At 51.4% G+C, this 14,505-nt stretch overlaps 3 protein-coding genes across 3 annotated transcripts; 1 reads left to right on the top strand and 2 right to left on the bottom strand.

Moving 5' to 3' along the window:
- Positions 1 to 243: 243 nt before the first annotated feature.
- On the bottom strand, positions 244 to 7,207 carry ACC1 (acetyl-coenzyme-A carboxylase; the record flags this gene model as incomplete). Its single annotated transcript, XM_064869452.1, has 3 exons — positions 244 to 6,735; positions 6,810 to 6,980; positions 7,031 to 7,207. 3 exons carry the CDS (start codon positions 7,205 to 7,207, stop codon positions 244 to 246), a joined length of 6,840 nt encoding a protein of 2,279 aa, XP_064734949.1.
- Positions 7,208 to 9,201: 1,994 nt separating this feature from the next.
- Positions 9,202 to 10,767, bottom strand: PMZ80_001002 (uncharacterized protein; the record flags this gene model as incomplete). The annotated part of the gene is made up of 1 exon (XM_064869451.1): positions 9,202 to 10,767. The coding sequence occupies one exon, from the start codon at positions 10,765 to 10,767 to the stop codon at positions 9,202 to 9,204; it is 1,566 nt and encodes a 521-aa protein (XP_064734948.1).
- A 1,740-nt stretch (positions 10,768 to 12,507) lies between these two features.
- Positions 12,508 to 14,268, top strand: PMZ80_001001 (uncharacterized protein; the record flags this gene model as incomplete). The annotated part of the gene is made up of 1 exon (XM_064869450.1): positions 12,508 to 14,268. One exon carries the CDS (start codon positions 12,508 to 12,510, stop codon positions 14,266 to 14,268), a length of 1,761 nt encoding a protein of 586 aa, XP_064734947.1.
- Between the last annotated feature and the right edge of the window lie 237 nt (positions 14,269 to 14,505).

Here is a 14,505-nt window from a genome sequence, read left to right as displayed (position 1 = left end):
CTAAACAGAACCGTATGTCAGGGAGAGAGGCAAAGTCATGATGTCTAAAAACTTCCATCAAACTAGAGATCTAACAAGAAAGCAATCAAGCAGCGCCAGACAAAGCAGTCCCTGTCTCCCGTTCCTGCCCATGCCCTAAATCGCTCAACTACCCGCACAGCTCAAACATACACAGACTGGTACAAGCACACTAACATCCCTCATGAACATGGACACTGATATCCTTTGTATTATGTTTCATCCTTATGCACCAGTCAAGTACCTCACCAGGTTCTCCCTCTCGTTTGTAGGTACCAAGCTAAGCACCTCTCTCACACCCTTCAGACCACCCTCCTTGTTCGCCATCAACAGCTCAGCCACCTTCTTGCTGATCGCATCGCTCTTGACAGCATCAATTCTGGCATACACATCCTTCCTGTGGCTCTCGTACCACTCTGCAACCTTCTTATCATCCTTGTCAAACTCCACATCAAGCATGCCAGACCAGTTCTTGAGCATGCCGAGGTATTGGTCTCTTTGCGCGATGCGCTCAGATGACGTATACGGTGTGCTTGGTGCGACAGAGGACATTCTCTTGATGAGGACCTCCTCCGACAAACGTCGTCGCAATCGCCAGTAGAAGAACCGTCTAGCGTTCTTCCACTTGAGACCCATGCGGATCACGCCTTTGGCTTGCATACGACCTGCTCGATCGTGCAGATCGGCAAACTGGATCGCGATTTGCTGGTAAACAGGGCCGAGGAGGGTCTCTCGCTCCGTCATCTTAGCCTTGATAGCAGATGCTTGCTCTGCAGTGAGGTCCTTAGCCAGCGATTGAGCCTTGAGCTGAGCATATTCAGGGTCAAGTCTTGACATGGTCTCAAGCTGCTTGTCCTTTCGGTATTTGATGCCAACAATACCTTCTGGTTCGAGAACACCACCTCGGGCATCCTCATCAGCGTACATCTCCATCTGCTCAGGGTTGATGGTAGGATCAACCACGACCCAGGAGCCACCACGCAGCTCACCAAATGGTGGAATATACACGAATACAGGCTGCTCGTACTTGACGAGTGCGTCAACAATGTATGAGCCGTACTTGAGCACTTCGTTGTACATGTCACGTTGACCGCCGGAGAAACCACGCCAGTTCGCCAGAATCATGACTGGAAGCTGTTCACCATAGTTGAAGTCCTTGAGGGCTTGGGCGGTCTTGAAGGCGGAGTTCGGGTACCAGACACCACCGGCTTCTTGCGTGATTTGTTCCATCGAGTCGGCGTTAGCAGGATCGGCAGGAGTGACGTTCTCAACGGTTCTGCTCTCCACCGCGATAACACCCATGGGGATACCGGCGAGTCGAGCACGACCAACGACAACGGTACGTGCCCACCCGCCGAGTGCCTCTGTAAAGGAGTCTTTGTCAAATAGACCAGACACGAAGCCGTCAGCAGTCTCTGTACCAGCGATTAGATGCCGCACATCGTATGGTGCACCTCGACCTGGTGGGTAGAATGTAATGTCTCGATCCCAAGGATCAGCAGACGGGCTGATGGGCACCGGGTTACCCTTCTTGTCTGGCACGAACGATAGCCATTCGACAATCTGCTCAACACCCTGGAAATCGTCGTTGGCAGTCATATGAGACACACCATTCTTGTGCATGATCTGAGTGCCACCAAGCTGAAGATTGGACGTGTAGACTTCTCGTCCCAAGACCTTGTTCAATGCAGGAGCACCAGTAAGGATGATTGGCTGACCCTCAATCTGAATGGCACGTTGACCTAGACGAACAAGGTAAGCACCAATGCCGACAGATCGGCAAGTGACCAAGGTGAGCGTGAAGATATCCTCGTAAGCCTTAGAGGTGGCACCGGCAATGAGACCGGAACCCCGCAAGCACTCAACACCAAGACCATCCTTGGCGCCAACGATAGTGGTGATTCTATGTCGGGTCTCCCCTTCGTCTGTAATCTCCTCAGTGATGACTTCCTTCTCCGGCACGGTCTTTCTCTTCTCTGGTGTGAGGTAGAGATACTTGAAGCCACCATTCTGATTTTCCTCGTCGTTCCAGGCGACTGAGAAGTGTGGAATAAGCTCATCAGCCATACCAATACGAGCTCCTGAGTTTGCAGACAGGTAGATACGTGGGATACCCAGCTTGCGAGCGAACTCAGTGCACTGGTTGAAGAATGCATCTTCCAGAGGACCAAATGAACCGATCTGGTAGGTAATGTCGTTGGCGACAACAACAAAGCGTCTGCCTCGTGGATACTCAGGAGTTCTGGCTGTGATGAGCCAACCAACCATACCGCAGTTGTTGGTGCCTGGTTCACGAGCGACTTCGGCCAAGTTGTCGGCATCATCGATCACAAGCTCCTTGTAGTCGATGCAGGATCCAGCCTGGGGTCTTGACTCAGCAAGAGCAGGGTGTTTGGCGACTGCCTTTGCCCAGCTGTTTTGAACAGCCTGTCTGAACAACTCTGGGAAGTCGTAGACATACTGTGTGCCCATCAAGTGAGCCTTGTTCCGCTTCGGCTGAAGCCATTCCTTGATAGGGTATGGTGTCGAGACAGGTCGCATGTGCATCGATCCAACTTGTGTACCACTAATACTTTCGAAGACCCACTCGCCGGACTTGGACTTCCTCTCGACATAGGACTCAACTTTGACCACATAACCAGAGGTATTGTTGATCACAACACGGAGAGGGAATGGGAGCCCAGACTCAGGATCGGTGCAGAGGATGCGAAGTTCAGCACCAGTGACCCGCAATCGCCAGAGTCTCCGGCCAAAGCGCTCTAGGAAGCCGGCCAGCTGCTCCTCGACATCCTGTGGCTGGAGCGGGAAAACAGGAGTGAAATTGATGAAGATGTGGTTCAAATCGGAGTTGTTGTTGCCGATAATCTCAAGAGCATCCAGGATATCGTTGACCAGCCTATCGGTCTCAGAAATCAGGTATTCTGCTGTTGGGATATCGTCCTTCAGGCGGCCTGGTCGGACCACAGCGCGTGTGAAGTATCGCTTGTCAACGATTTTATCGTTCTCATTACCCTTTCCGTAGGCTTCAAAGATATGGATGTTCCTGTTCTCAGTAAAAACAGGCTTGATCTTGAATTTGGATAGACGTCCAAGTTCTAGCTGGAAGGCAAGAGCAGGCTCAACGTGTCGGATACCGACGTCTTCCTCATAAGTAGGCCCTCGGAAAGTGAGGTAGCCTGGGTAGGCGCCATCCTTGTGGCCGCAGATGAAGGTGACTCGTCGGACCTTGCGTGCAGCAAGATCATCTCTATAGTCAGCGATCAGAGCAGAGGCACGGGCCAAAAGCTCATCGTCAGTCATGCCTTCGTCGTTTCTAATAGCAACGTTCAAGACCCCAGTAAGGTCGTCGTCATCTTGCTTGGCAGCTTGTGATTGACGTCGCTCGAGCGGGATGGAGAGCGTGCTAGGCGCCTGCTTAGCGGTACCTTTAGGGAATACCTCAAGAGCACGAGCAAGAACTTCATCGGCGTCGTCCAGATACTGGCAGGCGACGATGACTCCTTTCCTCGTCGGAGCTTCTTCACCCTGCAACTTGTTGAGGTACGACAAGTCGCTGACAGAGGTGACTCGCTTGAATGGGTTGCCTTTCCCAGGAGGTGTACTTGGTTCTGAAGGGTATGAAGACTGCAGGGGCAAACCGAACTCTGACTGGCCGACCCGTCGAAGAACGAAGTCCCATGACAGGAAGAACGGTGGCTCGACATCATTGTGGTAGTTGACTTCCTTGACAATATACGCTCTGTATGATCGTCGGATGTAGGTTTCGAGGGCGGCAAGACCGACCCACGGGTCCTGGTGGGCGAAGAACAACGGTAGAACGTCGAAGACAGTGTACTGAGAATCAACGACGTCCTTAAGCACATCGAGATCTGGCTCTCTGTGCTCCCGTCGCGACTCACCGTATGTTGATTGCAAGACTGAGGACTTGAGGATGTGCTCCATTTGTGAAGCTCGCTCCTCGAGGGACGGGAGCGCACATTGAATAAGAATCTCACGGGCCTTGAGAGCGACCTTGGCAGTGTTGCGGCCTTCCAGCTCAGTCAATCGTCTCAAAACAGGTTTAAAGTATTTGGCGACATCGCCAACACCTGGTTGATTTGGTCTGTAAGCATGCAAGATGGCAACGATAAGGTTGTTCTTGGATGCCGTCCTTGTATGTGAGAGTACCTGCTGGACGACTGGGTTGACGTCGTCCCTGTTCTGCTCTCGAAGCTTGAGAATGACATCTTCGTCCCGGAGAACGCCTGAAGAGAACTGCTTCTCAACTGCGTAGTATTGGTCGAGGAGGCCAATGAACACAGAGTACTCGTGAACTTGCAGACCATCAGCGTATTTGTTCATGACATCAATCAGGGGCTGCAGAGTGGATCGAAGTGTGGCTGCATTTGCTGCTGAGAGGTTGTCTTCGCAAAACTTGTTCAATGTCCTGGTCAGTTGCTTGGAGGGAAACTCTGCATGGCGGGAATGCGCACGTTTGACAATCTCTTCCAGTTGAGCGTCCAGCTTTTGTGGTGTTCTTGAGTGTAGAGCAGAGGATTGTGCAGACCATTCACCATATGGCAACTCAGGGTCTCTAAGGACACTGATCAGGTCCTTCAGTGTCGGAGCCAAGACGACTTGGTTATCGTAACCTTGCAGGATACTGTCGAGGACCTCGTATGCAAGTGCAAACCGCTGGGGTGGCTTGTTACCAGGAAGTTGAGGTGGTCCTAAATCTGGCAGCTTGCCAACGAAGTTCTGAGCAGTCTTGACTCTGGATGGATCGTCCAAAGCGAGTATACCAAGAATATCGCCGGCTTCCAGTGTCGTACCTGGCTGCTTGATGAATTGTACAATGCCATCCTCAGAGGCAATCAGAGGCATGTACATCTTCATAACTTCGACCTCGGCAAATGGCTGGCCAGCACTGACATGGTCACCATTCTCAACGGTGAATTTCACCAGCTTACCAGGCGATGGCGTCTTCAGCTGCGTTGGGTCGTTCTCTTGTTCGAGAAGCGCTGTCTTGCCATCGACCGAGACACGAGTCGCACCTGGCTCGTCCTTCCAGTAGATACTGTGGGATTTGCCGCCAAGCAGCATGAGAAGACCACCATCAGCAAGTGGTCGCACGCCAACAGTGCATTTTGTGCCATTGATGAACAAGTGGTAGCTGGTCTTGCTCGATCGAGTAGCAGTGAATTTGTATCGCTCGCCGTCGTAAATGAAGTCAATGCCGAATACAGTTTTCAGGATGTCCTTGGAAGGCACTTGTCCCTTCTCAAGGCCTTTTCGGTATTCTGCGATGCAGCCTTCGCTTGCAACGTGAGCCTTGGTGGTGGCACCTGCAATGACAGCCAACACCGGATCAGGTCGTTCAGCCGTCAGCTTGTTGGTGATAAGTTGATCAAGCCATCCAGTTGTGATGGTGTTACCCTCGAATGCTGGTGTTTCGAGCAGTCTAATTAGATATTCGACGGTTGTCTTGAAGTCACCACGAATGTTCAACTCCTTCAATGCAACGATCATATGCTTCCGCGAGGCAGCTCGATTCTCGCCGTAAGCAAAAATGTGGCCAAACTGTGAATCGGAGAAGCTGTGGATACTGGATGCCGAAGACACTGAGAAATAACCCCAGACATTTGAGGAAGATCGGAAGTTGAGATCGTGAATGGTACCGCCCGATGGCTTGAAGCCTTCATTAGGGTCTTCAGAGGTGATACGGCAAGCCGTGCAATGGCCCTTTGCCTGCGGTCTTCTCTGCAACTTCATGCTCTCTGGCTTGCTGAAGTGGAAATCGATCTCGCTGGTGGTATGGGGATCCACTCCGTACAACAATCTAATGTCACGGACCCTGTGCAACGGGATACCCATAGCAACTTGAAGCTGAGCAGCGGGCAAGTTGACACCACTAACCATTTCGGTGGTAGGATGCTCGACTTGCAGACGAGGGTTCAACTCGAGGAAGTAAAAGGCGTTGTCAGCGTGCGAGTAGAGGTATTCTACTGTACCTGCCGAGACATAACCGACCAGCTCACCGAGTCTGACTGCGGCGGCCTCCATCTGCCGGAAGATCTCAGGCCCAGCAATGGTCACAGGAGCTTCTTCGATAATCTTCTGATGTCTTCGCTGTACCGAGCAATCTCTGCCGAACAGTGAAATATTGTTGCCATACTGGTCAGCCAGCAGTTGGACTTCGAGATGTCGAGCATTGCCAGCCAACTTCATGATGAAGATTGGCGAGCCTGGAATCTCGCTTGCTGCAGCGTTGTACAGGCTGACAAAGTCGGATTCGTTGTCGACCTTTCGAATACCCTTGCCACCACCACCTTCTGAAGCCTTTACCATGACTGGGAAGCCTATTTTTCTCGCTGCTTCGAGACCTTCTTCGGGTGAGTTGACGCAACCCTTGGCATATGTCTCATCTGTGACTGTGACAATACCCTCCTTGTCAACTTCGACGTCTGCCACACCTTCACCGGACCACGGTATACATGGTACCTTAGCGTGCTGTGCGACGATTGTAGAGGAGATCTTGTCACCTAGTGATCTCATGGCAGAACCAGGAGGGCCAATGAAGATGATCTTTTTCGGGGAGGCTGCTAAGGATTCAGGGAGTTTCGGGTTCTCTGAGGCGTGACCCCAGCCAGCCCACACGGCATGGGCGCCAGTCCGCTCGGCGATATCGACGATGAGTTCGACGTTGGCATAGTTGTTGTTGTTTGTGCCACCGGGGACCTGTAGAAATATGTCAGCTTTCGCACTCTTCTTCCACCAGATCCGCTTGACTGCAGATGTGGAATCTGACGCACCTCAACGTATTGATCGGCCATCCTTATATAGTCGGCATTTGCTGCCAAATCTTCTGGAGTAGCCATCACCGTGAATTGAATGGCTCGCTCGTCTCCAAAGGTCTCGTATGCCCATTTTCGCACTGATCGAATTTCTTTGACTGCGGCGATACCGTTGTTCGCTATCAGAACCTGGATTTTGTCAGTCCCTGCAGATTCTGCTCGGAAGTGCTGCTGCTCACGCTCGTAATGACTGAGTGGCCATCGCTAGCCTGTACGAAGTCCTTGACTTTGCTGGGAGGAGCTTTCGACAACTTGTTCCCACCAATGAAGTGGGGAGCAAGGTCGTGCTTTGCTTGCCAGGCACTGGTGGTGCCATTTGGCGTTTTGGCGCCGTTCACACCGTTGACGGCAGCCATGTTGAAAATGTTACAATTGTATGATCATGCACAAGAGGGTATCGCGGTCGCCAATTTTGAGGAGGATGTCGTAGGCGGCCGTGGGAGTAATGGACCTGTCAGCGAATAGGGGATTGGAGAAACGCCAATACCAGATCCCCCAGCAAAAAGTGTATGTGCTTCTGAACCGTCCAACCCTCTATGATGCGACGCTGTGAGAAAGAACGAGAATGTCGCAGAGGACAAGTATGTTAGGAGAATGGAGGACAGGTGAGATGGAAGCAAGAGCGAGTATGAACACAGTAGGGAAGCGACCAGTAGGGGTATTATTTCTTTTTCATACAACACGGAAATAAGCACAGCAGATATTGGTGCTCTACGCTACGGTTCATTATGCAGCAACATGAATGGGGCCAATATGGGTCCTACGTACGGTATTGGCTTGACTGGGTCTTTGAATGTTGATTTTCGAGTCCCTCCGAGTAGCCTGTCTTTCAGGCTGAGAAGTGATCAAAGTGATGTCGTTGACACCGTCAGACACAGAGCTCAAAGCGCAGTTGAGGTGGGCTCGCAGCATAGTCGGGGTCCATGCAGCCATGCTTATTGGCCAGCCCGACACTAAATCCAGGGCCAGCTGCACCCCAACTCCAGTTCGGGTCCAACAAAAATCGAACCTTCCAACACTTGTCCTCTGTCCTTTGGCAAATTTGTGTTGAGACAGCAGCTCGAACCAAGCTCGTCTGCCTCGATTGCCATATATTTGGTACCTTCGAACGCAGCTCTCTTCTGTACGCTCAAACATCTCTAAGAAAGCCTAGGAACAAACGTCTCCTTACCAGATCTTGGCACGATCTTTGGTGAGCCGTAAACGGTAACGTTCAGCCCAATCGCCTCTTTCGCCGTAAGAAGCGGAGTCCGGCTAGCTGTCATCTTACTCACATTAAGTAACCTCACTCCTTTCGGAGTCCGCATCTGTTTCAATTGTGTATCTACAGTATCAGCTTCAAGACTCGAGTACACACGGCTGGCTCAGGAGCTTCTGCTGCTGGCTCGGAAGAAATCGTCAGAGGTTTTGCCAGAATCGCCGAAGAAGCTGTGTCTCATCGTGATCAAGTGTTCTTGCCTCGAACTTGAGGCTCAAAGCCTTGGCTCAATTCTCAGGGTCAATGCTCAGCGAAGACAACTTGAATCTCGGTCGGTTGTTGATGCACTCGTCCCTTGTCCTGCAGTGGTTGTTGCACACCGGTGCCACAGAGGCTATATTGCGTCTGCCTTGCACACCTTGACTGTTGCTGCTGGCTCATGAACCACAAAAGTCAACGATAGACCCGCGCTGATCATTCGGCAATCCACATACCTAATCCCGGACGATACTAAAAATGGGTGAGGCCGCCTAGAAAGCCCCCACCCCTTCCAATTCCGGCACATCACGTCGTATCCCTGTACACAGCCAGATAACCGAGTCCATGCCGTTCTTCGTATTGTGAACTCCTTGCTTTGCAAAATTTACCTCGTAATTCATCTGCACAAAGCATATCAAGTGGTGACCCAATCCAAGGATAGCGATGAACCTGTTCATGCTACAAGTGTGGTCTTGAGGTGGCAAGCTGACTCTCGGAAGATACCAAAAGCGGGTCGAACTTGCCAGTCCATACCGTGGTGCACCGCAAAATTTATTCATCTGTGATTCTTACATAACTTAGTCTACAGTGTACACTACATTTTGTCGATTTTCCCGTCTATGACAACTTCCTTGTCGGCACAATGCGAGCAGCGCATACACAAAGCAGGGTTGGTACATTCACAAGTGTAAAGTTGACGAATTTGATCAGTTCGTCCCAGGTAACAGCCATAGCAAACCTCAGACCTGTACCCTATATGTCGCACACCTGCTGCCAGTGCCAGTCTAATGCTCATTGACCTCTCAAAAATGCGATGCTATGCAAATATGCCACCAACTCCGACGCTCAAATCAAAACATCTAAAAGAAACACCACCCAGTTACCAAGTCACCCTCATAACTCCTCAGGCATAATCAGCCTGCTTATCCTCAGACCCTTCGTATCATCAGCTTCGAGCTCAGCGATAAACAGACCCCGCTTCCGGGTGTAGAGTTCGCTCTTAGCCGGCTCTATCCCGTCTTTCTTCTTACCAGAACCCTTGTGCTCTCCTTTTGGCTGGTCCGGTTCATCCGCCTTGTTGAACCAGCTCGGCACAATGTCAGCATGGAACGCCATGTATCGACCATCCTGCGTCACGCCTGGTCCGCCCGGTGCAAAGAGCGTGGCTGATGGCGCACCATCTGGTTGTGGGTAACTTCCTGTTCGAAGCAGGAGTTGGGTCGAGGTGTTCTTGATAGCCTGCCAGTCGCAATCTGTGAATGTGGTGACATTCTTGGCACCGTCCAGCCAGCAGACGAGATGCTCGGTTCGGTACGATTCGTCGGCAAAACAACCTGAGTTGTAGAGCATGTGGTACGCTCTCCTGTTTGTGCTATTACGGCCGATACTAGGGTACTCTTGGTACCAGACTTGTGGACTCTCGATATTCGCTCCGTCGCTCTTAACGTTACGCATGAATATCGTTGAGTTGTCTACTGTGTTGATGGCTGCTGTCTGGTTTGCTAGAGCCAGACGGGAGTTATTGGTAGTCGCGAGAGTTGTCCATGAAGGTTCAGTGAGGAGAGAGTGCTGGAACGTGGTGGGCGTATTTGGCCATTTGCCGTTACCGCATGCACCGCCCGAGCCGATGGCATTACCGTCGTTCTTGTATATCAGGTAAGTCTGCTCTGAGATCGGATCTTCAAGGAAAGTGGGATCGATGATTCCACCTAAGCTCAGATGACAGAGTATTGGTTCGGTCGAATTGCTAACATCATAAGGCCCAAGGACATTGTCAGCTGTCGCCATACCCAGGCAGTGCTTGTGTGGATGGTTTTTGTGCAGAGCCGAATACACCATGACAAAGGCACCATCGGACCGTTGCGTAACTTGGGGTGCCCAGACTGCCGAATCTCCGTCTGTCGAATCGTTGTGGTTCTTAACCCAAGTTGGCAGTTGTGGCAGCGCATCATAACCTTCTATCAACGTCCAATTCGAGATACTCTCTACCGCAGTGGCAACCTGGATGTTCAGCTTCGTGTTTGCCAGATCTCTGGTCGCAAAGGCATAGTAGCCGCCCTCAACCTCGATCATGCACGGATCTGGGAAGTTGGCTTTGACAACAGCGTACCTCGATGCGTCTTCCTCTAACTGAGCTGCCGCAGTCTTTGCCTTGCGCTTGAGCACGAAGTGCAACACTGGCGTGAGAATGGTGAGGAGCAGCATGATGAGACCACAGACTCCCAATAAAACCAAGTTCCTGCGCCGCTGGAAGAAGCCTATCCTTGCAGGTTTCGATGACATCTCATCGGCACCAACAGCCACTTCATCTTCTGCCCTTTTCTCCATGCTTGGTGACGAAGGTCCTGACTCTGCATCTGTTTGTGACTGTATTGAATTGTGCTGTTGGAAGAACGGTAATCTCAGGAGTATCCTTCGCATTCCCCTGCTACCCGTTCCACTCTTCGTGTCTTCAGCCATGGTTCGCCGTGGTTGTATTTATGATAGTGCACTTCCATAGTGAGAAGAGCGAAGGGTCTGTTTGGCGAGCACAATACTGAAGTAAGATTTCACCTCAGCTGGTACCGCTTCAGACCGCGCACAACACGTGTGAGCCTGCGGCGGCTGATGCCATGAATGCAGCGAGCCATAACTTGTAGCGCAATCCAGCAACTGGTTCGATGCACGCATGACACGATTACTGTGTCAGATTGGTCAGAGCAAACAGTGGCTGAGGACCACGTTTGCGGTTGGTAACCGCAAGCGTCACAGATGATTGGATGCCTGCCGAAAGAAGCTTAGCATTCCGGCCCAAGGGGGCAAAGCGGCATCAGTGGCTGGCCATTGGTTCTAGAACTTCTCCCGAAACTGGAATTTCTCCTGCTGCAAGCATGCCAAGGCTTTCCCTTCTCCTTGGGGCCAGGTTTCCTTCTTGAATTTCAGGTTCAAAACCACAGATGTGGAACGGTCAAGCGTCTTGGGCTCTTGGTTACAGGCATCTGGGGGTGTCAATAATATGTTGTTGACATAACTATGACGGCGTGCAAGTAACAGCAGCGTGCCACGATATCCCGCCTGCGGAATTTGGCGCTCTCAGGTACCCAAGCTTTGCGAGGTTTTAGAGCTGCACTCTGCGAACGGCACTCGTTCTTATTTCTGGGCATGTTTCAGGTATTGCCATTGTCCTTGAATCGTTCGCAAAGCGCCAATCTCACGACGCAATGGCTAGTTATCGTTTACACCACCCTCCAGTGAAATTGAGCACAGAGTCTGTTCTCAAGAGCTGAGAAGGTGTTGCACCATGGGAATATCTAGCCATTCGACGAGAGTTGCCAAGTTTTTCGCACGTTAAGGATTTCAGTTGTTCTTGAGGGCCTGGAACGTGGCCGATAACGAAGCTTTGTGGCGAGCAGACAAGCTCGGTGGCTTCAACATAAGCATCAGCTGTACTGACTTGTAGGCTTGGCTGACAGCATGCGACCGCATCCTCTCAAAAAGTGTTTGCTTACCTCAAATACAAGTCGCGGTCAGCTTTCATTGCTTTTCTTCTGCTTTACACACTGTTGTGAGAAGTTCATTGAACGTGAATCCTAACGATGTAGTAAAAGCATGATGGGCGATAGCCGCGGCCCGCACAATGGGTGGGGCGCCAGTGAGTTCAAACTACCTCCAGCTTAGCCCGACTGGCTCATCGCTTCAACACAGGATCAAAGGAAGGCAGGATCGGCCCAGCTGCCCTGTACCGGAGAGCTTGCCTTTGAGCTCTCAGCCTACGAAAGCATGCGGGGACAGTTTTCTTATCTTCCCTTCTCTTCCATTTCTACACCGTCTTCAGCATTCACCACACAATGAGCAGGTGCGCACAACTCCAGATATATGCGGAAGATTATGCATGAGGATTCAACCACTGGGGACTGACGAATGCAACATTTTACACTACAGACTTGCTACAACGATCTCAGACACATTGCTGCGACCCTGTACGTGCTTTTGTTCCAGCATACCCGGATCATGAACAATATTTCTTGAACGACATCCAACCGAGTCCAAACACATCTTACTTCTTCATCTTCGAAGTTGGGAAGTTGAAAGCCATATGCACCTGTCATTGCCCAAAGCAACACACCAACGTCGTGCCGAAGCTATAGATTCGTGGTTCAAGGTCACGCGACTCAGCTGACTACAGCACGACATTTTTGAAACCCACTCGAATACAGCAAAATGGTCAATCTATCTCTCAATAAAGCCGCTTCCAGAGATTCCGACACTCTTGCTCTCCTCGGCAAGAAGCAGGTCCTGAAGCGTCGTTTCGGCTTCTGGTCCTTACTGGGATTTGCCATTTGCGAGCTAATCACATGGGAGACAGTGCTCGCGCTCTTCTCCCAAGGTTTCAGCAATGGCGGTCCCGCCGGGCTTGTTTATGGGTTCATAATCGCCTGGTCATCCACGCTCTCGGTTTACACGGTCATTTCCGAGCTTGCTAGTTTGGCGCCCATAGCTGGAGGCCAGTATTACTGGGTCTACATGCTTGCACCACCTCGGTGGAAGGTCTTCAGCAGCTACATCGTTGGTTGGCTGACGAGTATGGCATGGATTGCTACAGTTGCTACCGAGACCATCTTCGCTGGTACAATTCTGCAAGGCCTGATCATCCTCGACCATGAGAATAGCTACATGCCGCAAAATTGGCATGGAACACTCATGGCATGGCTGGTCGTTGCTGTTGCCATCTTCGTGAATGCGGTCATTCCTGGAGCATTGCCAAGACTCGAGGTGTTCATCATTGTATTCCACATCGCTGGTTTCATTGCTATTGTGAGTGTGCTGTGGGTGTTTGCAACGCCAAAGAACAGTGCGCATTTTGTGTTCGCAACCAGCCTGAACGAAGGTGGGTGGTCCACACAGGGACTGAGTTATTGTGTCGGCTTCCTCGGTAATGTAGCGACCTTTGTTGGTGCAGATGCGAGTGTGCATCTTGCGGAGGAGGTTGAGAATGCGGCAAGGAATATTCCCAGAGCGATCATAACGAGTATGTGTGTCAATGGAGCTGTGGGATTCGTGATGATGATCACTCTTTTGTTCTGTTTGGGAGATGTGGACACGGTACTGGAGACTGCAACGGGCTACCCTTTCATACAAATCTTCTATGATGCCGTCAACGATTACGCTGGTGCAACGGTAATGGGAGCCGTGGTTCTGGCACTGACTTGGGCATGCGCGACCGGGATCATCACTACTGCGAGTAGGATGGTGTGGTCGTTCGCACGAGACCGAGGTACACCTTTCTCCTCAGCACTGAGCAGAGTGTCTGGCAACAAGAAGATCCCAGTTGTGGCGCTCCTCGCAGGCACCGGGTTTGCTTGCCTTCTTACGCTGATCTATATTGGGAGCGACACGGCATTCAACGACGTGATCTCGCTTACGATAACGGGGTTTTACAGCTCATACTTCCTACCAGCGTCCCTCCTGCTGTACCATCGGGTCAAGGGCAATATCGCCCCACATCAGACTGGAGGCGGAGACATTCTCGAAGCCCAAGCGCCAACTTTCGATGCCGAAACAGGCGAGCATGCTCCGACTAAGGATAGAGGGAGTGATGATGAGGACAAAGCCCCCGAAGCACGTTCACCCGACTTGCCAACCTCTGATGTGCTCGATTCACAGCATCAGCCGCGCCGAAAGTTTTCACTAGCCAATGCCCAGCTAGTTTGGGGGCCATTTCATCTCCCAGGTCGGATTGGCATCATCAACAATGCGTATGCCTGTGTATACATGATCTTTGTCATCTTCTGGTCGGTCTGGCCGCCGCAGGCTGACACAAACTATCAGAATATGAATTATAGTATTGTCGTCACGGGGGGCGTGGTAATCTTTAGCATCGTTTGGTACTATATCAAAGGACGGAAGGAGTACGATGGGCCAACGGTTGATGAGGAGGTTGAGGCTGTGATGAGACGAGGGAGTGTTGTTGCTGGGAGGTAGAAGAGGATTGGCCAGCTCAAAACGGCTTGTTGTTCTACACAGCACAAACTTTCGACGAGACGGCTGCTGAACGTCCTCTGAGCAACTTAACAACACTGCTTGAGTTGGACGGCCTGCTTATCGGCATGGAATACTGGCTACCGAAAGAGGTCATGCGGGAAGGATCGCCTTGCAGGAAAGTCAAATCTTTTGATAGGCTTGATCGGCGTTCCCCACTGGCTCCTCCCTTGTCGATAA

The sequence above is a fragment of the Knufia obscura genome, assembly GCF_036327395.1.
Source record: "Knufia obscura strain CCFEE 5817 isolate CBS 148926 chromosome Unknown scaffold_1, whole genome shotgun sequence".
Taxonomy (NCBI): Eukaryota; Fungi; Ascomycota; class Eurotiomycetes; order Chaetothyriales; family Trichomeriaceae; genus Knufia; species Knufia obscura.
This window is presented reverse-complemented; position numbering and strand designations above follow the sequence as displayed.